Below are 23406 nucleotides of genomic sequence, written 5' to 3' on the forward strand. Positions count from 1 at the left end.
GCCTTTCTTCTTCTTGACGACATCTACATAGATACAGCAACCTGCGTCACGGTGTTGTGAGCATTGAGAGTTGTCGGTCAGGCCGTCGATGATAGTGCACCTATGGATGGATGACAGTCCAAGATCTCAATCCAACTAACTGCATTACATGGGTGCAACCGACGGATAACGTTGAGCCGTTTCCATGCACTTGTGTACGGATCAATATTATAATTTTGGGCGCACCAACTCAAACACTCCCTCTGGTTCCCTGCATGCATCAAGGGCAAGTAAGGTACCAACCATAAGTTACTTGATGATCAGCTTGCTCAACACCGTCTTCTCCAGCTTCTCCAGCTCATCCTGGTCCGTCTCGCCTGGACCCGTTTATGGTCTTGTTCCTCGTATTCAGCCCGCACCACGTAGAACAAAGGAAGCTCGAGGTCAAAGTTTCCACTTATTTCGAGAAGTTAAGATGGAAGCAACTAGCCAAAACCTTGTGCTATGGTTCGAGTACTCAGCTATATACATGAAGCCGGTTTCCAGGGTTGAGCTTTTGCTCCGCTCGTTGAACACGGCTGGGTGTAAATGGCTGCATTCTCAAGCCTGCAATGATATTGTGATACTATGAAGCAAATCAAATAATAGCGACTCAGTTTTCCCCATAACTTGGCTCTGCAATTCTCTCACTTTACAGAATGTAACCCCGATTCAGCTGTCGAGATGTGATGTCCAGGTTCAAGGTTCATCAACTTCGACATCATCTTCCCTGGGTGCCTCGGCATACACATCACAATCACTAGTCTCATCACGAGCACACTTTATATTCATACTTTCTTGGAGTTATACTACTGCGCCGTGGGATTCGTCGGAGCGGTGTTTTCTTTTTATGGAGCGGAGCTCTCTAAGTTAGATACTCAACACACAAGCAAGGCAAGGAGATTATCTTACAGAGATGGCTCACCTACAGCAATAATTGGTTATGAGTTTGTAACTACGCTATAATGGAGAAGAGTATAGAGGGCTCTGGACTTTGGCACAGATTAATAACAATTTTTTGACAGAGACAGTCTTAAGACTATTACTCTTTAACATGAGATGATGTATTGCAAATCCAGGATAGGCAATCATCTTGTTCGTAGCATCTTCCCTGGGGATCAGTCCATGAATTCTTCCTTGACCTTGCTTGAACCGAATGTCATGCATAGGTATCAGTAGATTTCCACGACTCTGGGGGTTGGGCACACTTGATCAGCGCCGAATCTCGCTTGCCATTCATTTCCCCAGATCCAGCAACCGATTTTATTTTATGACTTCAACCACAGCGAAATCTCAGTTGCGGCTTATTACGAGCAATAATTACATTTACATTACATGTGCTCCTCAGGCTATGTTGGTACTAACCATTATCCCGAGACAGTCCTTTTTTTCCCACGGGCTCCTGAAACACCCTAATATCATCTCTTCTTTTCCCGCGACTTAGACGCCACGATATATATTTTCATCTAACATTGACGTCCTGGACATATGCAGATGAAGAAGAAACACAAATTGAGAAAGTCACCTGAGCGTGCACGACTGTTTTTCGGTGGGAACTTGCACAATGAGACTGCGCTTGTGGTGTTGAAGTCCGAGAGCAGCATTAATACCGGAGATGAGCTACGCGTAAAGCAGACAGGGATCCATCTGACGTGAATTTGAGCTTGACAAGGTTGCTTTGACTTCTTTTCTTCGTTTCAGACGTCATCTTCCGGCGTCGCCGTCTCCAACAACAGATTCATTCTTTTGGAAGAATCGATGCGGGAACTGGAGATCAATCTTCACGTCAAAGTGTTTGGGTCATGAACGTCAGGCTTGGTACAGTTCTCATAGAGATGGCTTCCAATGTCATGATGGGCTATTGACCTTTGCTTTTCACTAGATCCCTTCTCAGCTGAGCCACTATGTCATGTATAGATGGTACGTTATACCTTTCAGCTGAAATTGGAATCACCCCTCACTTCATGTCGCGACCCGTTCATCCTGGTCATCATGAGCTGCCAAGTAAAATGCCGGGCCAGTCATCCTTGTCATCGATAAGGCCTTGATTCTTAGCCCAGATCCCCGATATGTTTGCGTCTTGAACCACAATTGCAGTTGCATAAGTGAAGATCGCGTTACATTCACTCGACATTTCATCTCTAACGCATGACTTGATCCTAGTCATGGCCTTGATTCCCCTCTCGATCTACGCTCTCGATGTCACTCTTGATCTTTGATGTGATACTTGTGGTAAATTCATGCCCCCATAGCAGTTATGACTAGTTTCGCTCATGCGATGAGTTATAGTGATAGTCGCATATGTTCTCCAGTTACCCTGAGCTTCAAGCAAGCTGGCTTGGATTCATCATGAAGTGAGAGACCGTCCCTTCACGATAGAACAGCCCTTCCTTCTGTCTTGAGGTATCCAAAGAGGAGTGTCCTTTCTGAAATCCGTTCAAGAAGCATGAACTTACCTTATGCTGTCTAACAGGAATACAACTTTCTCGGTCCTTGTCTTATTTATGCATACATCTACGAGAAACAACACGGTATGCAAACCTGTTGCAACTCACCTCTGAAATGTATTAGAAAGTCATGCGCAATGCTTAGAAAATTTGCTAGCCATGAACCACTGGAAGTTGGTAAATTGAAGCGGCCGTCCAGTGTGGTCAAGTTAAATTCTAGCGTTTGAATTCACGTGTACCAATGGAGCCAACACAAGTTCAACTTATATCTGCGTATTTTTAACACGTTCTATTAAGTAAACTCTATAATGACCACAAAGCTGACGAAATGCTGCGCTAGATATGTGAGATCGAAATGCCAGATGCGATGTTTAAAGCTTAAAGCTGATATTATAAGCATCTAATGCCACTGCGACCCCTGTGATAGTTGCGGTATATGCAACTAATATTCCCATTGTCAGTACGGGAGTAGCATCCAGCGTATTGACTGTCATATTGACCAAGCCAGTCAACAAGTTTGCCAACAAGAAGATGGCCAATCCGTTACGGTTGTATGCTCGGATTACACGGCTGGTGGCTTGCATATAAGCCTCCTTCTCTGTCTTTGCGTCTTGTGCATTATAGAAGGTAGGGAAGAATATCGTGTCAATGGCCGCAAAACCCAACAATTGCAAGGTGTTGAAGGCAACAACCCACAAAACATAGGGTAAATTTGCCATGCGACGGGATACTGCCAAACCGAAACCATAGTGGTAATTCGTGGAGAGCAAATAGAGTCCAGTCCAGACACCACCCCAAACAGCCATAGTCATCAGAAGGGTGTTCCTCTGAGCTCCGGGGCTGGCGGTACTCTTAGGAGGGATGTTACGGGGAATGACAAACATGCCCGTATCTTGCCCAGCAAGGAAAATTGCCAGGTATCCAATGAAGCTGAAAATGCCTTCCCGGTTCATGCTGATTAGGTCGGTCCTGGGCGCCGTCAAGACATACGCCTTCAGACTAGTGGCTTCAAGCAGAATTTGATATGTGACGCCCACCAACAACGACAGGGCTGCAAATGAAGGAATCCATTTCAGAGCTGACTGGAAGATGGCAACAAAAGGGGGCAGAAACCCAAGCGTGAAGAAGAAGTTCCAGTGAACGCCATATTCTGTCACATGTTCGGCGTAGTCCAAGCCCTTAACACTCAGGAAACGTATCAACCCTAACACTAGCAGTGGAATAGAATGGCGCAGCGAATGCACGATCCGGTGGGAAAGGGGTGTTGCCCGGCCTGTTGTGCGACCTATCGCTTTCTCGCGCAGTACAGGACGAGCTGCAACAAGGCCCGCTGAGAAGACAAAGGATCCAACACCTAAGTCCATCAGAGAAGTACCCCATGTCTCAACCTTGGCAAACCGTCTAGGAAACAAGCGAAAGTCGACAGCAAGAATGGCCACACAGGTGACAATCATCATGCAACCGCGAAAGTTTGTGAGGAAAGGCTTTGTTGATAAGACATCAAGCTGCCCGGAGTTTTCCTTGGACCGCGCATTTGGAGGGACCTTGAGCTTCTTCTTTCGATCTGCAGATTGAGGTGGGAGGACGAAGATGAAAACCGCGGGCGTAATGAGAAGAAGGTTCAGAAGAAGCGGTGATTTCGAATAGAGAGTTATCGACAGGAGAATGGCTCCAACGTTGAGGAGGAAATCAACAGCGAATGCGAGTACCGTATACGGTTCGAAGAAGGACTGGCGGGCTTGGAGGACGGACCATAGAATAATTGCTACCTGTGACAATTCGAACTTAGCAACTATTCATACGCAGCATGGTATGAGCAGGTGGAATGGGGGTACTAACAGCCGCAACGGATGTAACATAATTGATTTCTGCGACAGAGCCGCCGGAGAGATTGGACACAAAGTCCTCCTTTCGTTGCTTGTAGCTCCCGGGTTCAGACATGGCCAGCAGCAAATGACGGCAAGCCTCAGCGCATAATTTAGGAGAGTGTAGAGGTTCGGGCACAAAGAAACGGTGGAGGCAGTAGATCTGTAAAAGTTGACAAGGAATGTTAAAGTCAGCCTTGAAGTTACCACGTTGTAACATGTAAGTAAAGCTGTCGTGAGATATTGAGATGGAGGGGCCCGAGGCTACGGGAGAGGGGAGCTTTGACCTATCAGCCAATAAGACGTTGCGCCTGAGACAGGACACACTGTCACGTGTATCCTCACCACCAACCTCAGACGCCTTCTACACAGTATTAGTCTTCCGTCTTCAACCTCACACCAACAAACACTGTGACCTTGCGATATTCGACAGGTCAGACTTTCCTCAGCGCCTCATTCAGGCCGCTGGGCCGGGGAGGCCAACCAGAACCGGCCCTGTCCCGCGGACGCAGACCCTTCATGTCGGCATCCATTGCCTAGAGCAAGCCGCATTTCTTTGTTCTTTGCCTTAGCAAGCACACGCTTTCATTTCGTCAAAGATTTACGCCAACGCCATATGGCTAACTCCTTTGTGTTGAAATCTCTGAAGTCGGAGCATGTTGGGGCAAATTAGCAGCGCATATGTCATCCTTTCATTAAGATCGGACGCCATTTTATTCCAATAATAAACATTTATCATCCTGCCATGGGAGTAAGGGCTACTCCTTGTTCCTGACAATACTTCACTCTCCCATCCTCCAGAACCAGCAGTGTCAAACTCCTTGTTTGTGTCTCATCCTTATCTGCCTACTCATAACTTCTCCAATATCTACGTGAAACTCCTTCTTCGTTATATCAAATATGACCACAGTCGCCTCCGAAGCCAGAACTCGACCACCCATAGAACCCATCCAAACTTCAGGCCCTGGTCTCAATGTCCGGTCTTTAAGATCCCGTACCATCCAGAAGAGCTCGTCATGGACCCCTTCACCCCTATCACCACACAGCCGACCTCTTCCACAACTTAGAGAGCCCAAAGATGATGATACGAAGCATGACGATGACACAAAAGTTGATCAATTTGAACCCCGAAAGCGTGATCTTCCCAAGCTTGAGTCCGGTCTACGCAATGTCTCCTTGAGACCGGTTGCACCACTTTCTCTCCATAGCCCAGGCTCCAGCACTTTGCCATCCCGGCCCTCTCCCCTTTCTGCACCACTCTTGGCTCCTCCCGTATTCCAAAGACCTACTCTGGCAGATGAAACAAGAAGCATACTGCTTCAGGAGTCAGATGCAGAGCGGGGTGATGAATCCCCTCATGTCGACTATGGGCGCCGACAATCTGCCCCTGGGGGTCCTTTTCACACCAGAGCCATGCATCTTGCTCGACAAAGAGAGCATCATCGTCGTCGATGGATCGCAGCTTCACACAGAGCTCGTGAGCCTGAGATATTGGTGCTACCTGTTGAGCTTCGTCGCTTGTCTCAGTTATCTTCGAGTGATGTAGAAGCGTCTTCGCCCTATCCTTCCGAGAGACGTTTGACTACCCGTGTGGCTGTTCATTCGCGTGGTCGGAAGTCAATTATACTCTCCAGAACCTTCGACTTGGACGAGTTACGAGCTACACATCCAGTTATGAGCCCCGTTAAACGACATCAGGAGAATAGGCGTGCATCAGTTGTCACTCTTCAACCTCCTTCTGTCAGCTCCCGAGCATCATCCCCTGGAGTCTCTCATGAGAGGCGTCATTCCCACGGTGTTCTTCCTAGAGTAGATGCAAAGCCCTCGCCGGCTTTTGAGCGCAGAGGCTCCCGCCAAGGTTGCGGTTCTGTCCCCATACGTAAGTACCTGGATCTTTGACCTCAGCATCGCGACTCCGCAAACCAAGTCTAAACTTATCCAGGCCTCAGCTATGCTCGAACATACCTTCCCATTCTGGCTGCGGTCATTCTTTCAGAGCACGTTCGTCCTGGAGACACGGTTGAGCTCCCCCTCCCACATCCTCATGCCTGGGGGGACACTGTTGCCCATGTTTATACAGGACGAGTCATGCTTACCGAACCCATGAAGCAGAACATCCTGTATCTTGGGGGCTCAGTCTAAAGCAAGAAGAGAACAAATCAGGGGCATTGGTAAGTGAGAAGTTTTGAGCTTCTTGGACATCAAATCTTGATGTGTAGCTGAACTATGGGAGGAAACTTTTGAATATCTCTTGTAATTTTGGGTGTCGTCAGCGAGTCAATGTAACATTTCCATTCTTTAACACTCGATTCCTTTCTGCAACAACCACTGAAGTTAATGGGAGCCGGTCACTTCAATACAGAGACTATGAGATTGATCGTCTCGGGCTGTATAGATGGTGACAGCCCTTTAGTTTCGAGTTGGATACGTCTTCCGTCGGGCAATGCTAGCCTTCTGGCATAGGCCATAGCCCGTATACGATGACTTCAAGCAGCCATTGCTCCTAGGTGTTTTGCTCTGTAGCCTTTCCAGGCTGGACACTTACATCGAGATATGCGCATTCGAGCATCGCGTCGTTCGTGTAAGAGAGACTATGAACTAAACACCATAAGAGTTCTGACTCTATCGACGAAAAATCTCAGAGGGATGTCATGTAAAGGGAACGTTTGAGGCGTTGCAGAAACTAGACTTTTTTTTTCTTTTAATCATCTATCGTAAACAAGAAACGTCCCTGTGAGCCGCAGACTCAGGCAGTCACCATGCTGGATGGCGAAGTCATAAGAAAATATATAGTCTTTAAACGGAAGGATGCAAAGGAGACCTAGGTTACATCACGTTTTTCTTTGTTATATCTTTCGTGGCATTGCTTGATCTGTTTTTGATAGCGACCTTGCCATCATCTTGCCCGAGGCATAATTCAACTACCCCAGGTTTGGACAATGCACATCATCATGTTAAGGCCCTACCTCGGTTGATATCGCGATATATCAGTAGGTTTCTTGGCGCAGACGACCAACTTTATTTAGAAGGCGTTATTGATGTAAAAAATGGCCGAGGGGACGATCTCAGCCTTCACATGTCTCAGACAGTCTCTACATCGGACATCACGCGATGTGCCCACAAGATCACTGACAAGAGATCAAAGCCATGAAATCTGGAGCTAGCATCACGATGGTGGTCAAAGAACAAGCCCGTGCCTATCTGCTACTGCTCGCTCACAGCCTATCGTGGTCCCCTCCCCCACAAATGTTCGATGTGTTGTCGACACGAACCCTCCAGAATGCCAACTTCGCTTGGTTTAGTAAGTGGAGAAGACCGGCGCGACGCAAGCATGGCCTGCAGGATGCACGCTCGGACGCTGATGATACAAACACACCTAGTGCCTCGAGTTAGCCTGGCCTGACGCTGCCAGGGTTCTTCGAGGCACTAAAATCTATCGCGTGTATTTTGGGCTAGGTTCTTTAGGTAGCGCAGTTAGGATGTTCAACAGTCGATTTTGAGACAACAACCTGCATAAACGGTAGATGAAAGAGAAAACATTTCACTACTAGGTTAGCAGTTTCTGCGCCGTAGACTTGCTCAACCCCAGTCCGCATACCTACTTATCGAATCTTGGTAATAGGCAAACGTGGATGAGCTCCCTCACAACCAGCAAACACATAAAGTTTCGTCAAGGGTCCATGTTGAAATGGACCGGCCCGGCGGCTATTGCGGCTTTGCGAGTTGAAGCGGACCTCCGAAGAGTGGGCGACGAGCCACCGATGGTAAGCCGCCGCACCTCCGCCACCGTTTTCGGGTGGGCTTTGTGAAAACGGTGCATAAAGACCGCGAGTAATTCAGTGCATTTGCAGAGTTATATGTGAGCCAGTGACAGTCGTGGCCAAGTAATTAACGCATGAGACCATATACCTGCACGACTTGATAGGCGAGTTGCGGCCGCCGGAAAAGATCAAAAGCCAACCAGAGCCGGCTTCCAAACAAAGCGATATCTACCCTTCCTCGTTCTGCTTCGTTTTAATGCACGGCAGTTAATACATTCAACTTGGCTGCAGCCACAAGCAACGGCCACGGTCTCTATGCGACATTTCTTCCGGGAAGTGACGGAATCTGTAGTATTAACTCTTGGCTCTGATTGCGTTGGTGTCTGAGAAAACAGCAGGGTATACACCAAGACGTCCTTTGGTGGTCATGGGTAAGCATTTGACGATGTGACGCCTCCGGCCGATAGCGAGCTGCAGCTAAGCATAGGGGGATGGGTGGTGGGTGTACACTTGACGGGCGATGAGCGAACAGACTTGTCGATCTTAGAACTGCATAAGAGGGTCGATAATCGTCAGACGCCATCTCGGCCGGGGTCTTTTCTTGCGCCATCTCTACAGTAGCAGAAGAGGAGACTACGGTTGAGCTTGTAAGGATGAAGAATGGAGACGGGAAGAGAGGACGGAGATTGATGAATCAATGAAGTCCTTGCCCAATAAACAGCAGCAAACCTGGGCAATGTACTTTCCCGAGTCGATCGAACTGGTCTGCACCTCCCTACCTTACCTAGGCTAGGCTTACCTGAGTTCCTAGAGTGAATCTTCCAATCTCTCTCGCACCCAAAGATAGTAGTTTAAACATCACCTCAGGGAAGGAAAGGATGTACCATGTACCTACCTAGTCCCTAGATCCCGCTCGGTACGAGATCTCAAGTTGCCTCATCAGGCAATCGGTCATGAGAAGCTTTGACCATTACTTGTTGCTATCACTCGATTAGGCATCTCGACCTTGCACCAACCAACACTGAATACCTTACCTTTGAGAGATAATTAGCTGGACCTCGACAAGCATGGTTCACCTACTACAGGCACCAGCACTTGCTGCAAGATGCAGATGACGAAGTCAATACTTCAGCATCGCAATCACCTCATCGGGTTCCGGGCCGTCTGAGCAGAATATGTGATTTGTCCATGTGCTACATAAACTGAGCACCTCAAAAATCCAAGACATGCATATGTACGCATACTCATGGAGTTACATGTGTTCAACGTCGGCAGGTCTCAGTGTATGATAGAGGGGCATCATTTGTGCAGGACAAACCACATACTACTGCGATTCCGAAACATCAGGAACGCTTGATGCGACTTTTTGATAGCCGTTGTAGTTCTCTATCAACAACAAACCCTGTCCCCAGTTGCAGAGGGTTTTGCTTGGCGTCACGAATGCGATTGACCCGTGCCATCCTTGCTATTGCCGATTGAAGTCCGAGCTCTAGACCCACGACGATATCTTCGCCATCAAAGAGAGGGGAAACGGGGCTACTCGCAAGGCCATGGCGCAGCAACTGGATAAAACACAACAGGGACAGTGACTCGACAGCCAGATCGAGGCTCAGCCTGTGCAATGTCGATTACCCAGTGACCTTTCTGATATGTGGCTATCCGTCCCATCCCGTGGGGCTGGTTGTGCTATGAGCGTTGCGATACGACGAGAGAAGAGGAATCTCCAGTAAACCTTCTGTATCAACGGCATTGGCCACTCGCTGAGTCGCTGACTGACGAAAGATCTGCAAAAGGATGGACTATTCCCGGAGGATTAACAACCAGGGACCTGCATCCAATTCGATATAAGATGATGTTATGCAAAACCAGAAATCCAAGGTTGTGGGGGGTTTTGCAACCTTTGCCAAAGGTTGGGTTGGTGACACAAGCAGGATCGGTCCTTTGGTGAAGTGGGTTTTGGAGCGAAACATCGTCACAGACATCAGTCGTTGTGGATATCATTTGGATATGTCTCTCCAGGGTCAACCAACATGATATGCAGCTTTGCAACTCCTAATAGGCCCCGCGGGCTCACGCAAGACATTACGCCAACAATAGCATCTGAAAACAAGTTCTGATACAATACTTATCTTGTTATTGGTAAAAGAATATTGCTTCTCAAACAGAGCCGGTCCAATGACGGTCATATGCCGGTCGCACACCAAAATAGCAGAGCCCCAAGGCCCGCAGAAAGCTAGACAAGAACCAACATGGCATTACGACAATGATGATGAACGACATACATTGTGGACAACTGTCGTAATTCATCATGCACCGAAGGTTGCAATAATATTCGACACTCACACCATCAGACACGTTGGCTCTTGTTGCAGCTGGTAGTCTTTGCATATACAACTACACACTACCTGTATTACGTACTATTAGATTCAAGAAGAGATAATGCAACGAACGGTATAAGGATAATCACGATGCAGATGCCAAGCTGACAAGCCAGTCGCATCATGGTGATCCTGGTCTAGCCTGGCTTACACTCGCTACCCCCAGACTGAGACTCAGCTAACCAGAATCACATCAGGTACCTTGCGTTGTCCATCTCACATCATGATATCTAATGTATTGTACTCCGTAAGTGGGTATCAAGAAAAAACCCCGCGTCAGAATCCATATCATATCAAAGAGGACCAAGTGCAGACGATCGCTGTCCACAAATGCTTAGCTCGGTTTGAAAACTCTAGCCTCTGTGCTTGGCGTCTGTCTTGCACCCGTCCTCCAGTGAACTCGATCAAACCCCTCCCCACACAAGCAGGCTCGGCTCATTACGTTTCCATTCTGGCTGTGCTCGTGATTCGCACTCGCCATGCTGCGAGACACATGATCTAGCCTGATAGCTGTCACGGCCACGGAGATTGAGAATGGGATCGATGTCTTGGTTCGGCCGACAAGGAGGGGAAGCGGAGCGTAAACCTGGTGGGGGCTTACAGGCTTGCTTCTTGACTCTGAGTCTTGTCCAACCAGACTCCCCTGTCTTGTCTGAGCCTGCACCTCATCTCGAGTTGAGTCCCGCTGAAGATGCAACGGTGATCAGGGAAACCCGGCCTGACAATGACACGAAAGTGGTTCCTGTTTGCCCTCGATGCCACATATTACGACTCGCGTTGTTTACTGGGACACATTGCCTAACAGGGCAGGACCCTGGATATCCCGAGCTTCACGGATATGTGTGTATCAAAACCTCCAGATGTGATGCGACAATTAATTCCCCTTTGACTTTGTGGCTACCTGTCTCATCAACCTCCGGCACTTGCGCAAGATGCGAGTGTAACACGTCAAGCCCTAATCCCAATATAGCTTGCTGCAGTTGAGCAGATGCAAGATTTTGGTGTGCCATGGCCCATAGTCAAGACCAAGGTCACACCTGAGCGAGGCCTGCCTGCAAACCATCTGAGCTGTCGTACCATGAAACTAATCACTCTGTGTGTGGGTGGTGCTGTGGATCTCTAATTGCCAGTCCATTGACCATCCTTCACTCTCTTCTTTAGGCTAGGGCTGTCATCACTAAACTCGAAACTAGTGCCAACGATGCCATTTTAGGTTACTCAATGTCTCTACTGAATCTGTACCTATCCTTGCGAACTAACTAGCAGGTTGTTGTTTGTGATGTGGGTTTAACTGGGTATGAAATGTCTGCGCCCGTTATACCCGCCTCAGAAGTCAGAACCAAGTATGTAAAGTCAGATCACAGAGGCCATATTAGTAAACAAGTAATTGTCAGGTAGGAGACATCTCCCAATGTTTTGATTATCACTCTCACATGCCTTAAAGCTAGCTATGCTTTGTGTACCCTTTGTGAATCTCACACACCACCTAGAATAGCCTCCACCCAGTCCCAAATGATCCCAAATTGTTACAAAACGAGGGAAGAGACTCTTGCTCGGGTTTTGTTAGCAAGTCAAGAAGCTAGTAGTCATGATAGCCTTGACTGCTTTCCCACCAAAAAAAATATGTTTGGCCCAGCAAAGCTCGCTGTTCAGATTACCAGGTGTCTATCATCTGCTTCGGAAATATCTCATTCCAAGGAGGTGACACTCTCAACCTCGTCAGCGGCCGTCGACTGGAAAAGCATAATCATCATCCCCCTAAGAAGCAAGAACTTTTGCCCAACCGGCCTCTTGAAAGGCCTTCCATCTGTGTCCCCAATCCGTCCTTTTTTTTTTGTGGTGGCTGTGGTGTGGTGTGCAAGAAGTAATAAAAGAGAAGAGATAGGAAGATTTTCGTCGTTCCATTTAACCATTGGTCATGGACAATTAACTTCCACGTGAAAATGAAAAACGTTATTCATGGCCTCATCAAATCGTTTCATCGCCAGGTCAGATTACCCAACACTGTGAATTGATCGAAGTTTCGTTCGTGTGCAGCTTGGTGGTGTTTGGCATCATTGCCATTGGTGTATGCACTCGTATGGGCACATACGAGGTGCTTGAATCGTAGGCGGCATAGTCGCTCTTTTCCCATGCGACTTGCTGTGCCTGAGGTTGCCGTCCCTTTTGACGGGCGTTATATCGAATAAGCGATCCCTTGCCAGGAGGCGTCTTCAGAACGATTGAAGGCTGCGGGGCGGGAGCAAGTCGCTGCTCATCATTTGCATCTCCATCCGCTCGGCTACCCCATGAAGTCTAAAAAAACGGATGGTTAGTTGATTGCTTTGGCTCTGGTTCATTGCAACGTACCATATTCAAAGTGATCAGGGCGTACAGCTTGATCAATCCGTGGAAATATCCAAATATGACGGAAACAGGCAAGAACATGATATCGCTTGGGTTTCGAATAAACAGACCCATCAGCTTGACTACCTTGGTGAACGCAAACATGAAGATAAACTGAGTCCAGAATGCGTATCGGCGATTCTGGATATCCCAGTCCGCTGTTCCCCACCAGCATGAAGCTAAGAGAAGCGGATCAACGACAAAAGCCAGCGAAGTAAAAGTCGCGAAGTGAAGAGCATATGTGCACCACAACTGTTGCCTGTTTCTTGTTAGGTCAAACAAATTTTACACGGATAATTCTTTTTACTCACTTCCAAATGTAGCGTTCAGTGACCATGCTGGTCCAGTTGCTTCGCCAGTTGCTTCGGGCCCAACGAGAGCATTGATACAAAAATTTGGTGCTGTTCTCCAAAGTTGTCTCGATCTCACACTCCTTGTCGTACTGGATCCATGTCTTCCATTGGTGGCTTACCAGCCAACGAGTCACAAAGTTGTCGTCGTCAGCATTCAAAATCCACTTTCTCCACTTCTCGTTCTTGAAGCCGTGGAGAAAGTCATGACTAGAGAGGATTTCAGAGCGGTAGGCGCCGGTACGGCCAGACATGCATGAGGTGCCACCATCGATATTGTGGGTGGCTGATATCTCAAAATTTCGACGCTCGATATAAGCTGCACCCAGCCAGTTCCAGGCCTTGGTTGACCAAGAGCCATCATGCTCCCGTCGTACTCGTTGACAAGTTCCTACACCGCCGATTTGAGGGTCTTCAAATGGAGCGAGGATCCAGGGCATAAGAGTCGAGGGCCAGGTCACATCATCGTCCGCCATGATAGTGATGGGAGTCTCGACCTTGGGGAGCGCCTCACACACCTGCAGGCGCTTGTTGGCAATAGGAGTATCCAGAACACGGACTTTGGGGAAAACCAGGGAGTCTGCCAGGCGCTGGAGGTCTTTTCGCTTATCATGCGTTGTGACCAGAATCAGCTCGGCAGGCTCACAAGCGAGAATGCTCTCAATAGAAGGGCGCAGCTCCTCGAAAGCATTGTGAATGGTTGGGATAACCACAGTCACATCCTTACTCGTGAATGTCGGTTTGCTGGGGATGGGCTTCGACTTATATGTCCAATGGCTGACGCAATGAACTAGAAGACGGAGATAGCGATGAACCCTGAAATCATGTTAGAACTGGTTGGCCAGGGAGAGACTTATGGCTTTATCAAAGCCTTCTTGTTGAGAAACGCAGTTTCCATCTCAAGATATTGGAGATGACTTACCAAAGGCCTACAAAGAGGTACAGCCAAAAGGTAGTTGAATACCAAAAGTTGAAAGAAGGCATTGGCAGTGCTAATAACCCAGCAAGGCCAGGAAGATGGCTGCGCCCAATACTTTGAATCTCAGATTCAGACATGCTGAAGCTGTTAAAGTTTCGAAATCCAATGAGGTTGGTAGATGGAAGGAAGTGCTGTTGATGCCGCGATGGGCAGAGATGTTCTTGTGATACACGGCTGCTGATGGGTACTGCACAACGAGGGTAGAGATTCGAAAGAGTAAGAGCGAGGAGGGGTTTATAAGTGATTTCAAAACAGGAGTCTGTGTCTCGTAATCTGGAATTGATAGTGGTTGACCGTCCAAGATGATTGTGTTGTGGTGAAAGTGAATCAGAGACGCTGGAAGTATCAAAGCAAACACACTATGCACGAGAGACACAGTCGCACCGTTGCAAGACTCGAGGCACCGGGATAATATACAATGACGGGAAAGGGAATTATTCAAAGATGGCCATGACAAGAGGAATTGGCCGGCAGAAGAAGGGCGAGGAGGAGGAAAAGAGGTAGTGGCGATGATAACAGCCTGGGGTGAAGACGGGGAACGGGACTATGATATATACCTAAGCCAAACCCCGTCTCTAAAACGGACCATGCATGAACATGGAGTAGTGAGGGTCCTTGATGAGGTCGTGGGCCATCGTAGTGTGTACCTAGTCGTGGTGGCACTGGTAGGGCGGCAACTATGTACGTAGAGACAAGCGCGCAAGGTCTGTCGAGATTTGATCTTGTTCTGGACAACGGACAAGACAGCAGGGGTGTATTGGTCTTGCGCTCACTGCATTAGGACCAGGACCAGTGGGGAGCGAGGGGTTGGATGATTTGAGAGGGTTGGAGGGGCCATGTATGGCGGCGGCGGCGGCTCGAATTGGGGGATTAAAGAGGGCACAACTATGTAGCTAATTAGTAGCGCACCTGGGATTGGAGGAGGGGGTGTATTGAGATCACAGGAAAGAGAAAAGAGACTGGCGCGCGTTATTTGAGATGTGTTACTGAGAGCCATTTGAGTCTCATTCGACGCCGACCCCGGCCGCGTTACTACCGAGAACGGTACGGGTTTATTTTCTGTCATTCTTGTTGTCCATTTCCATGCTACTCCTGCAAGTTGTCGAGAAATACTGGAGCGACTGAGCAAGCGGGGTGACTGTACATTGCAGACATGGAGCACTGCGACTGTATTCAGGACAGGGCATGGGGGCGCAGGCTCGCAAGCGTGGAGTCGACATTAGCATCTTCTGCTAGGCACCTCAGTGCCTTGGCCTGAAAACTCCAGCATGTCCGTTCGCTTGACTTAAGACCCTATCATCGTGGCGCCGATTCTGGGCTGGCGCATGAGAGTCACGTCTCGTGCCCGTAGCAGCCCATGTCAAGGTAATGAATAGCACTTGGCCAGTGCTGCTCGGCCCGCGGCGCACATCATGAGCCTTGTCGTTTCGTTGTTTTGCCTCTGGGGTCCAAAGTGCAGGGTTCACACAAACCTCGATGGCGTCGATGGCTACGGACGGGAGAGGAGACATGGGACCTTGTTCGTGTTTAGCGTGTGGATCTCTTTCCTACTGGCGCGAGCGAGTAAAGAAGCCAAGACAAAAACAAGACAGCCATTCAGCATCGCATTACCTAGGTGAGGATCTGGTGGGGAGTGGGTTAATAGCTGAGGCAGCTTGGACATGAACTAGGATACTGTATGCATGTATCTAGGGACTCATCAATCTGCAACATAAAGCATAAAGCACAACCTGACTTGGAGATATGCCAGTCCATTAGCCGCTCGCCTGTGGTGGGACAAGCCGGCTCATCGTATCAGAAGCAAGAGGTGGTTGTCTTGCATCTTGCATCTGAGGTTCAGAATGAATCCAGTGGAATGCATTGGACAAATGAGCAAATTGCAGCGCTGCTTCTGCTGCTGCAGTTGTGAGAGGCCTGATACAGCTATGTATGTATATGTATTTCGAGATTGCATATCGACAGATGAGGAGAAGATCATTGATCCATTGGCCAACCAAAGGCCACTGAGCGGAGAGGCAATTAGCAGTGAGCTACGGAGTACTGTACGAGGTACGGAGGACTGCCTTCGATATCGGATACCATGGACCTGCAGGCTAAGAATCCTTGGATGCAGGAACTGGGCCCTGATGCGCGCCAGCTACTGGACAGAGTATGGAGATGTTAGCGTAAGGTATGTATGGAGAAAACGCAGCATGTAGGTCGAAGAAGCGATATCACACAATGTACAAGGGAGCTGAGCGGAAGACGGCTGATTCCTTCCGTGGCAATGAGATAAACTCATCTGAGGTACCTAGCTAGGGAAGGTCCATGCTGAGATCAATCTTGATCTCAAGGTAAGTGTAATCGACAAGATGGGGGAGGAGCAGCACTAGTGAGTTTCTATTTCCTTTGGGCAGACTCCTGTAAGTTGAACCATCATGGATAGTCCGGAGGAAAGTGGTACTCCGTACAGAAGGTGCAGATAACCTCAAATCCGAGGTCCCTGTCTGGTCAACGTTAGCTTAGTTGTCGAGGGAAGAAATGGTGGGGAACCCACCTCAGCACCTAGGTAATGCGCCTGCCTATGTGCCTTTCCTGGTTGCATAACTTACGTCTTCTAATTTTCCTAGCTGATAATTGACATCTTGGTGGCTTCGTCCAAATCGTGCTGAGGTACCTCTATAATGACTCAGATATGTCACTCCCATCGTCTAGATAACAATCTGGTACCCTCAAACATCCCGTTGCGATGTTACGAATTCTCTTCGACTTTCTTTATCGCCAACATGCACCTCCACATCAACCGCCATGGATCAGCATGGATATCTTTCTCCGAGTCAAGTAATAAAGTCGCTTGAGGTGCAGAGAGGATTCCCGTGCCCTATCCACGCAGGAAGAGACAATGAGAGGACAACCAGAGAGGACAGTGCATGTATGAAGTGGCCAGAGAAAACGCATCATCACATCACTTCGCATTTTCTCGCCTTCTCGAGTCGTCGAGATTGGATCCGCTCCGCCCATAGACGGCTGCCGCGTTGCGTTGCCTACCTCCAATGGAACTCGTGAGGACCCGCGGCCGATTATGCTCGGGGGGAGGAAACCGGCCTGGAGAAAACAACCGACCAGCGGACTCTACAAAACCGCAGATCGACCAACCCGGCAGCTAACCAGAGGCGACAGGGTTGCAATGCTGCGGATCCTCTTCGGCTTCGGCTGGCTGATGAGATTTACATTTTGGAAAAGCCAAGAGTCTGCTTCTGCATCATCTCCGCTGGGCCCTTGTCTCTCTCTTCCAGTCATTATGGTTGTGTTACCTGCATCGGCAGCTTCAAGAGTCAGTGCACGGTGCAACGCACCAAAGCCGATGATCTGTGGCTAGCTGCTATCTGTTGAGATATCAAGTCTTGGGTGTAATATGACAGGTGTCACTGTATGGATGGGCTTGGTACAATATGCCACTACGCTGTCTATCAGAATACAGCCTTCTTTTGCTCCGCTACGTTTTGGACTGTTCTGCTTGGGGAAGCGGAATTTCTGGCCGTTTGTGGCTGTCCCTTTTCATGTTTACCCCAGCAAATTACTGAATTCTGTTTCTTAGATTGGACAGGCCCTTCTCATGATGAAGATGCACTTTTATGCGGTTGGCTCTCGCTGGAGTTACCTTGCTGAGATACGGGCATAGAGTCTGGAGGAGTCGTAAGCAATTGCAGATGGTAACTAAACCCGTAAAATCACACCATACCCAGATCTGCTACTTCTTCGCGATGCTCGAATCCACATGGCCTGTTGTTGGCTTTTGCTTGAGACAGGCACCACAAGGGTCTTCCGGGTAGTATCATGTATGACAGCCAAGACGGTGCCACAGCTCCTGGGGCCAACTGAACATCACTGGTTTGAGCCAAAAGAGGGAACTACAGACACGAAGAAGGTCTGCTAAACTTGCATCCAATGCAAAAATAGCTCAGCACAACCACCTTGCTTGTGCACATGCGGAAATAGACAGCAACGAGACCTAGTAGCATGTCGGTCATGATATACTCCAATTGGTTCATCTTTGTCGACTGCACATTGTCCCAGTCCTTCCTGATCGATGATGAGCCGCAAAATGACCCGTCCGTTCATTCTGGCGCAAAATGGGTCAGTCGTTCGCTCCGCATCGAATTGACTCCACTGTCAGCGAAGAGCCATTGTAATTGTTGCTCAGTCGACATTGGACAAATAAATCAAGCTCGCCAGATCCCGAGTCCTTACCATTTGTGATCTAGGCTCACAGAGGCTGGCGCGTGCGCTCCAGCATGTGGATATTATACGCACGTCTGTCCTGTTAGGAGCCTTCAATCAACTCCTAGTTATCAGCCAGCATCTGTTGGTCTAAGGTCGAGTCAAGTTCTACGCGGCGCAACGCAGCTCGACAGTTTCGGCAATAGTTATCGTTCTGCAGACTACTGCAGACCATCGGCCAAAGTTTCTCACTGGTTGGCTCCTGTAGGTCTCAAGTTTTTGCTTGGCTATCTAACGTAGCAACTCAGAACATCCAATCCGAGTAGCGTTACTTTAACCACTATGTTGAGACATAACTGTCACTCAGTCTGCAGCTCTTCACAAAAAGGTGCTGCTTTGCTCCTACTGCTGCGCTTGAGGTTGCTTGCCTGCAATTCAATCTCGAATGGCATGAAGAGCTCAAAGACAACTTACCATTACCTACAACGCAACAGGTAGCAAAAGTGCTATTATTCAGTCAAAGCCAATGGATAATGCATGGTGGGTCAGACCTTTTGTTTACAGCATTTTTCGAGACAGGCTCTCTCGGAGGGAGTCTGTCCATCAAGACAAGACTGCAGGGATCCCCACTACACCCTGATCCTGATGCTGCTCGTTTACTGTTGAACCCTCTCGCATTTACACCTTGATTTGCCGCTATGGAGCCATTGGCATTTTCATGGGCGCATGCTCGAGGTATTTTTTTCCCTCATTCGCAGATCTTAAGTAACCTCGCCACCATGCAGTGACAAGAAACGTCTCCGGGCGTTGTTGGTCCGGTATATCAAAAACTGTGCCTCAAGAGAGGCCATATTCACAATGTGTTGTGGTATCACATTCAAAATGTTGAAGACGAAGCCGATCTTCCTGCCGTTATTCTTTTAGTGCTACGAAATTTGTGGAGGAGCCGGGATAACCCTAGCGTTGCTCGGAGTCCAGGGTGGCTAGCGAGACAGGGGAGAAACGATTGAAGCACGGAGCATTTGCTAAACCAACGTCGGCAGGGTTGAATCTTGACGGTCACATCTTCAACCCAGATAGACTACGTTTTCCTTGTCGCTCTGTAACGTCAACTTAGTCAAAATTCCACCTTTGTACTGAACCCTCGGCCTCTTACTCAATTATGGTTCTTGTTTTAGTATGTTCTTGTATAGATCAAAGGACATCTACGTCGGCGCAACCAACCTATTCGAAAAGTATCCAGTTAAGTATTTACACTGTTGCATTCATTTATATGCACCTTGACCTTGATTCGATTCAAGTGGCAGGCCTCGATGAAAGGAGTACACAGATAAGAAAGCCAACGGCTCCACGGCCTTGGTGTCGTTCACCCGGCATCATTATGCATGAGGACGATTGCACATGTTAGTCGGCGGGAAAGGGCAGCTCGTTAACCATAGGTCGACGCATCAAGTATGAAGTCTCCATTCAGAGCTTCTCAAACAGGGTCCTAACAGAAGGTCGTCTACCAGACCGTGAGCTCATACTCTCCGATGCGAATCTATAGTCGATGCCTTTATACTCACATGCAAATCTTTCTGTCTCTCCTGGTCACCAACCAACCCCCCGAGCCTTCTTTTCCCGATACTATAAGACTCCTACACTGACTTAAAAGCAGTTATTGTCAACTTGAGCCTCCAGCATGGTGAGACAAAATACAATTATAAGTCATAGTTGAAAGAGTAAGCTCCTGTTTGAGACGAGGATTTATGAGTGTGAGGGAGCTTTTGGAATCTCAAGCGTCTGCCTCAAGACGATTACGACCACTCGCAGCATCTCCCCGTTGGAACTTCTCTCCTGTGTCATAGGCACACATATATATATTTCGTATGCGGCTATTAACGAAGCTCTTTTGTTCCCAGATCGTACCAGGCCATGGCGGGGCATTGGCATGCTTCGGGGAAGCACGAGGTGCTGCCGGATGTGCTGTCGGAATAAGCATGCAGCATGGGAGCTACCATCGTGGACTTTTGGTCATAACTGATCGATTTCATAGGTCAAAGCTCATTGTACCTGCACTAATGCCTTTTTCCTGCATTCTACTATGGCGCCAGGTCACAGATCGCGAAACTTCGACGTGGTGTTTTACATCGCGAAGTGAAAGTTGGTGTGATGAAATATCAGCCGACGGTGATGTATTATGTGCAAGCTAAAATACTACTGCCGAAATAATTCCTACTACAGCTTACTTTCCAGTAATCGAATTTCCGTAGAACACTTAGTTCTTTGAAACCAGGTTCACTGAATACCCTGTTTCCTCGTCCAAAAACACAGTCAACGCCCACACACGAGGCCCGCAACACCCCAGCCAGTATCTTTAAGTATTCTTCCTCACCTATATAGTGATTCTATCTATATTGCCACTTGGGTTACCTGGAACCATAACTTTTAACAGCTGATGCCACTTACCCTATACGCAAGAAATCCAGATATAGAACTCAGCATATCCAGGGCTTCACGAGACGTCAATATCATATATATTGAATTAGTCTGGAAGCTTTCTAAGGTCGTTGAGCTAACAGTGATTGCGATATTGATAAGTTACTCCAATGTCTATTAGGCTGAGGCGCCGAGAAGTTGAAAAAAAAAGTTGGAGATGTCGAGCTGAGGTGAGAACCTAGCAAGACTTATATAAACAAGGCTAAACTGAGAATGAATCGGCACTATCTATACACGTGTCTAGTCACCGTAGTGGCTTTATTTGTGTGTTCTAGTCTCAAGGTGTTCAATACATATTGTACTGAAGCGGCATGGCATTACACGTCAACTAGAGAGCAGGACAGGTCAAGAACCCCCTACACAAAGTCACGGAGAACTCTAGAAGCTATACAATATATAACAATTACCCAAGCTCCGGGGCTTTGTTGAACACAGTAACGAGTGGTGACGGTGATACATCGCTCGCCCCCTAGAACACAGTTACGGACCTCTCAGGCGAGCGAGTTAAGGCAAGGTGGATTAAGAAAATATCGTGAATATTTCTCTCTAGGACAAAAATCTATTAAGTGGCTTGTAGGCTGGTATTTGTTAGTGACATGGTTCCATCCTGTTCGGGGACATGTTGTTGGATCACTCTGGCTTGACATAACCACTGTATGGAATAGAATCTATACAATGAAATGAAAGCCGCTTATTGAACAATAGAAACAAATCTTGGCAGTTATTTGTGTCTAGATTAGCTCACTGGATGGTAACTCCCTAATTTCATCGTGTAAAGCGGCGATCAGCCTTGAACTTCAAGACAAGCATAGCTTAGGGAACCATCAATATCGTGATATCTCTATTCTCGGACCAAGAAACCCAGATAGGATATTTCCCTCTAACGCATATGTGTGCGTGAAATACGATCGTTATTAGTCCCGACTTACACACTGTATCAAAGACTCCCCGACACGCGTCATGAAACACCAACACCAAAAATGTTTGAGACCAGCCAGGCAACGACGGCAGACGAAGGAGCCAAGGCGGGCCTTTACGTATTTCAAAACATAGTATCGGGGCCTTTTCATTGGGGGCATTGTGTTTGAAGATGGAGTTATCATGATGGTTGATGCATGTAGGTATGACTACCTACTAAAGTACATGGACAGACATCAAGATGCTTCAAGATATATTGGTCGAAAAGCATAGTTGGCTCTATCGCTTAGGGTCTGCTGATACTGTACATATGATTATTGACTACATAAAGTTTCGAAAGTGTTGATGTCTAGTCTGGCCTGAGCCTCAATAGTCGACTCAACAAGTGACTCCTTTTATATCTGCGTCTTCTCACTCGAGCTAGTATTTTGAAGTCGTAGTAATACCATGCATACTATCTTTATAGGTGAGGGGCGAAATGATTTGACTTTCAGAACTGCCGGTATCTGATCATCATGAAACTTGTTTTGCATGTCTCGGATGTTTCCGGCGCAACTCACTGAGTTTCGAATCCGAACTATAACACGACTTGCAGTCTCCACAGCAAATGATAGTCAATTGGAGATGATTACTTTATAGTCCACATTGGATACGGCTGTGAGGTCATGGCCTAGAGATAATTGTTTAGCTGGTGGATACAAATGTCATTTTACGAGTTATAATTTGTTCCTAGTGGATTGGCATGACAGTATGGAGAAGGCCAAGGAGCTCCCCACTCCGAATGCTATAACAAGACAAGGCAAACGGATACTATGGGGAATGATATTGATACTGAGACTCCATGCGAGACGTTTGGGGAGAGTTGCAGATGCTTCTGCACGTCTCAACCAACAATGGGCGAGCTACGAAGGCAGACTCGCCCACTTAGGACTGGAACCAGTTAAGAGGGTAACGCAATGCACAAGCAGAAGGCCGCGTAATAGTCAGTTGAGAAGGTCAAATGTCACTGGGGCGTGTTGGTAAGTTAAACTGACTGCCAGTTCAACCTGACTTCATCACGAGAGAGGAGTTGCGAATCTATTGAGGCAAAGGTGAGAGGAGAAGCGGAGGCGGGGGAGAGAGGGGCAATGAGGAGAAACACAGCGCTATCGATTTGTGGCGCAAGTTTAAAGACGCCAGTTAAGGACCCTTTTGAGGGGAATTTACTTAGTTGTGAGACCAGCATGATCTGACGAGGCCGAAAGTCTAGAGACCTCATCTTGTGCAACATGTGGTGTTCAGCCGAGACTTGAAGTCGCGTGACCCTGGAGTGGCTGACAAATGTTGGGAATTCCAAGAAGGGTTCTTGGATTGGATAGCTCACTTGACTGAAAATTGTTTGGGAGTCTAGAAGTGATCGCCAGGAGACGACGGTTAATGGCGTTTCTGTACCTGATGACGATGTGCCTGGTGGCGCAGTCTGGATTGCCCTCCCCTTGAATAAGCATAGGGTCGAGGAATGGCGAACACATGGTTGTCAGAAGGGTAAAAGGCTTCGTAACTGATATCAGGCAGTGCTGTCGAAGTTGAACCAAACTCTAACCTATACAGCGATAGATGAATAAGCTCTACGGATTTAACCAATGTT

General features: G+C 47.9%; 9 protein-coding genes across 11 annotated transcripts; 5 read left to right on the plus strand and 4 right to left on the minus strand.

Moving 5' to 3' along the window:
• Positions 1–2506: 2506 nt before the first annotated feature.
• FVEG_14678 (GPI-anchored wall transfer protein 1) lies at positions 2507–4601 on the minus strand. The gene is made up of 2 exons (XM_018903632.1): positions 4305–4601; positions 2507–4234 (listed from the first exon to the last, which is right to left on the minus strand). The coding sequence occupies exons 1-2, from the start codon at positions 4548–4550 to the stop codon at positions 2837–2839; spliced, it is 1644 nt and encodes a 547-aa protein (XP_018742671.1). The 5' UTR covers positions 4551–4601; the 3' UTR covers positions 2507–2836.
• Positions 4567–7151, plus strand: FVEG_14677 (hypothetical protein; the record flags this gene model as incomplete). 2 transcript variants are annotated; one of them, XM_018903630.1, is made up of 2 exons in its annotated part: positions 4567–6209; positions 6273–7151. In XM_018903630.1, the coding sequence occupies 2 exons, from the start codon at positions 5231–5233 to the stop codon at positions 6470–6472; spliced, it is 1179 nt and encodes a 392-aa protein (XP_018742669.1). In that variant the 3' UTR covers positions 6473–7151. The 2 variants fall into 2 exon arrangements, with proteins under 2 accessions (XP_018742669.1, XP_018742670.1); XM_018903631.1 differs by having other exon boundaries at positions 5231–6209; positions 6280–7151.
• A 3852-nt stretch (positions 7152–11003) lies between these two features.
• Positions 11004–11453, plus strand: FVEG_14676 (hypothetical protein; the record flags this gene model as incomplete). Its single annotated transcript, XM_018903629.1, has 1 exon — positions 11004–11453. One exon carries the CDS (start codon positions 11004–11006, stop codon positions 11451–11453), a length of 450 nt encoding a protein of 149 aa, XP_018742668.1.
• Positions 11454–11856: 403 nt separating this feature from the next.
• FVEG_00488 (hypothetical protein) lies at positions 11857–15244 on the minus strand. The gene is made up of 4 exons (XM_018886987.1): positions 14127–15244; positions 13166–14020; positions 12819–13113; positions 11857–12764 (listed from the first exon to the last, which is right to left on the minus strand). The coding sequence occupies exons 1-4, from the start codon at positions 14258–14260 to the stop codon at positions 12459–12461; spliced, it is 1590 nt and encodes a 529-aa protein (XP_018742666.1). The 5' UTR covers positions 14261–15244; the 3' UTR covers positions 11857–12458.
• FVEG_14675 (hypothetical protein) lies at positions 11982–12410 on the plus strand (the record flags this gene model as incomplete). The annotated part of the gene is made up of 1 exon (XM_018903628.1): positions 11982–12410. One exon carries the CDS (start codon positions 11982–11984, stop codon positions 12408–12410), a length of 429 nt encoding a protein of 142 aa, XP_018742667.1.
• Positions 15245–15332: 88 nt separating the features above from the next.
• On the minus strand, positions 15333–15694 carry FVEG_14674 (hypothetical protein; the record flags this gene model as incomplete). Its single annotated transcript, XM_018903627.1, has 1 exon — positions 15333–15694. One exon carries the CDS (start codon positions 15692–15694, stop codon positions 15425–15427), a length of 270 nt encoding a protein of 89 aa, XP_018742665.1. The 3' UTR covers positions 15333–15424.
• A 782-nt stretch (positions 15695–16476) lies between these two features.
• Positions 16477–17123, minus strand: FVEG_14673 (hypothetical protein; the record flags this gene model as incomplete). 2 transcript variants are annotated; one of them, XM_018903626.1, is made up of 2 exons in its annotated part: positions 16720–17109; positions 16477–16669 (listed from the first exon to the last, which is right to left on the minus strand). In XM_018903626.1, the coding sequence occupies exons 1-2, from the start codon at positions 16765–16767 to the stop codon at positions 16478–16480; spliced, it is 240 nt and encodes a 79-aa protein (XP_018742664.1). In that variant the 5' UTR covers positions 16768–17109. The 2 variants fall into 2 exon arrangements, with proteins under 2 accessions (XP_018742664.1, XP_018742663.1); XM_018903625.1 differs by having other exon boundaries at positions 16478–16669; positions 16775–17123.
• Positions 17124–19545: 2422 nt separating this feature from the next.
• Positions 19546–19791, plus strand: FVEG_00487 (hypothetical protein; the record flags this gene model as incomplete). The annotated part of the gene is made up of 1 exon (XM_018886986.1): positions 19546–19791. The coding sequence occupies one exon, from the start codon at positions 19546–19548 to the stop codon at positions 19789–19791; it is 246 nt and encodes an 81-aa protein (XP_018742662.1).
• A 460-nt stretch (positions 19792–20251) lies between these two features.
• FVEG_14672 (hypothetical protein) lies at positions 20252–20575 on the plus strand (the record flags this gene model as incomplete). Its single annotated transcript, XM_018903624.1, has 1 exon — positions 20252–20575. One exon carries the CDS (start codon positions 20252–20254, stop codon positions 20573–20575), a length of 324 nt encoding a protein of 107 aa, XP_018742661.1.
• Positions 20576–23406: the final 2831 nt, after the last annotated feature.

This window comes from Fusarium verticillioides, chromosome 1 (assembly GCF_000149555.1).
Source record: "Fusarium verticillioides 7600 chromosome 1, whole genome shotgun sequence".
Taxonomy (NCBI): domain Eukaryota; kingdom Fungi; phylum Ascomycota; class Sordariomycetes; order Hypocreales; family Nectriaceae; genus Fusarium; species Fusarium verticillioides.

Bases quoted from the DNA above. Each gene is read 5' to 3' on its own strand.
- FVEG_14678 (XM_018903632.1), bottom strand. From the start codon at position 4,550: ATGTTACAACGTGGTAACTTCAAGGCTGACTTTAACATTCCTTGTCAA. The intron at 4,235-4,304 runs GTTAGTACCCCC...GAATTGTCACAG, and splicing joins ATGTTACATCCGTTGCGGCT to GTAGCAATTATTCTATGGTC.
- FVEG_00488 (XM_018886987.1), bottom strand. From the start codon at position 14,260: ATGTCTGAATCTGAGATTCAAAGTATTGGGCGCAGCCATCTTCCTGGC. The intron at 14,021-14,126 runs GTAAGTCATCTC...ACATGATTTCAG, and splicing joins TACCTCTTTGTAGGCCTTTG to GGTTCATCGCTATCTCCGTC. The intron at 12,765-12,818 runs GTACGTTGCAAT...CCGTTTTTTTAG, and splicing joins CCCTGATCACTTTGAATATG to ACTTCATGGGGTAGCCGAGC.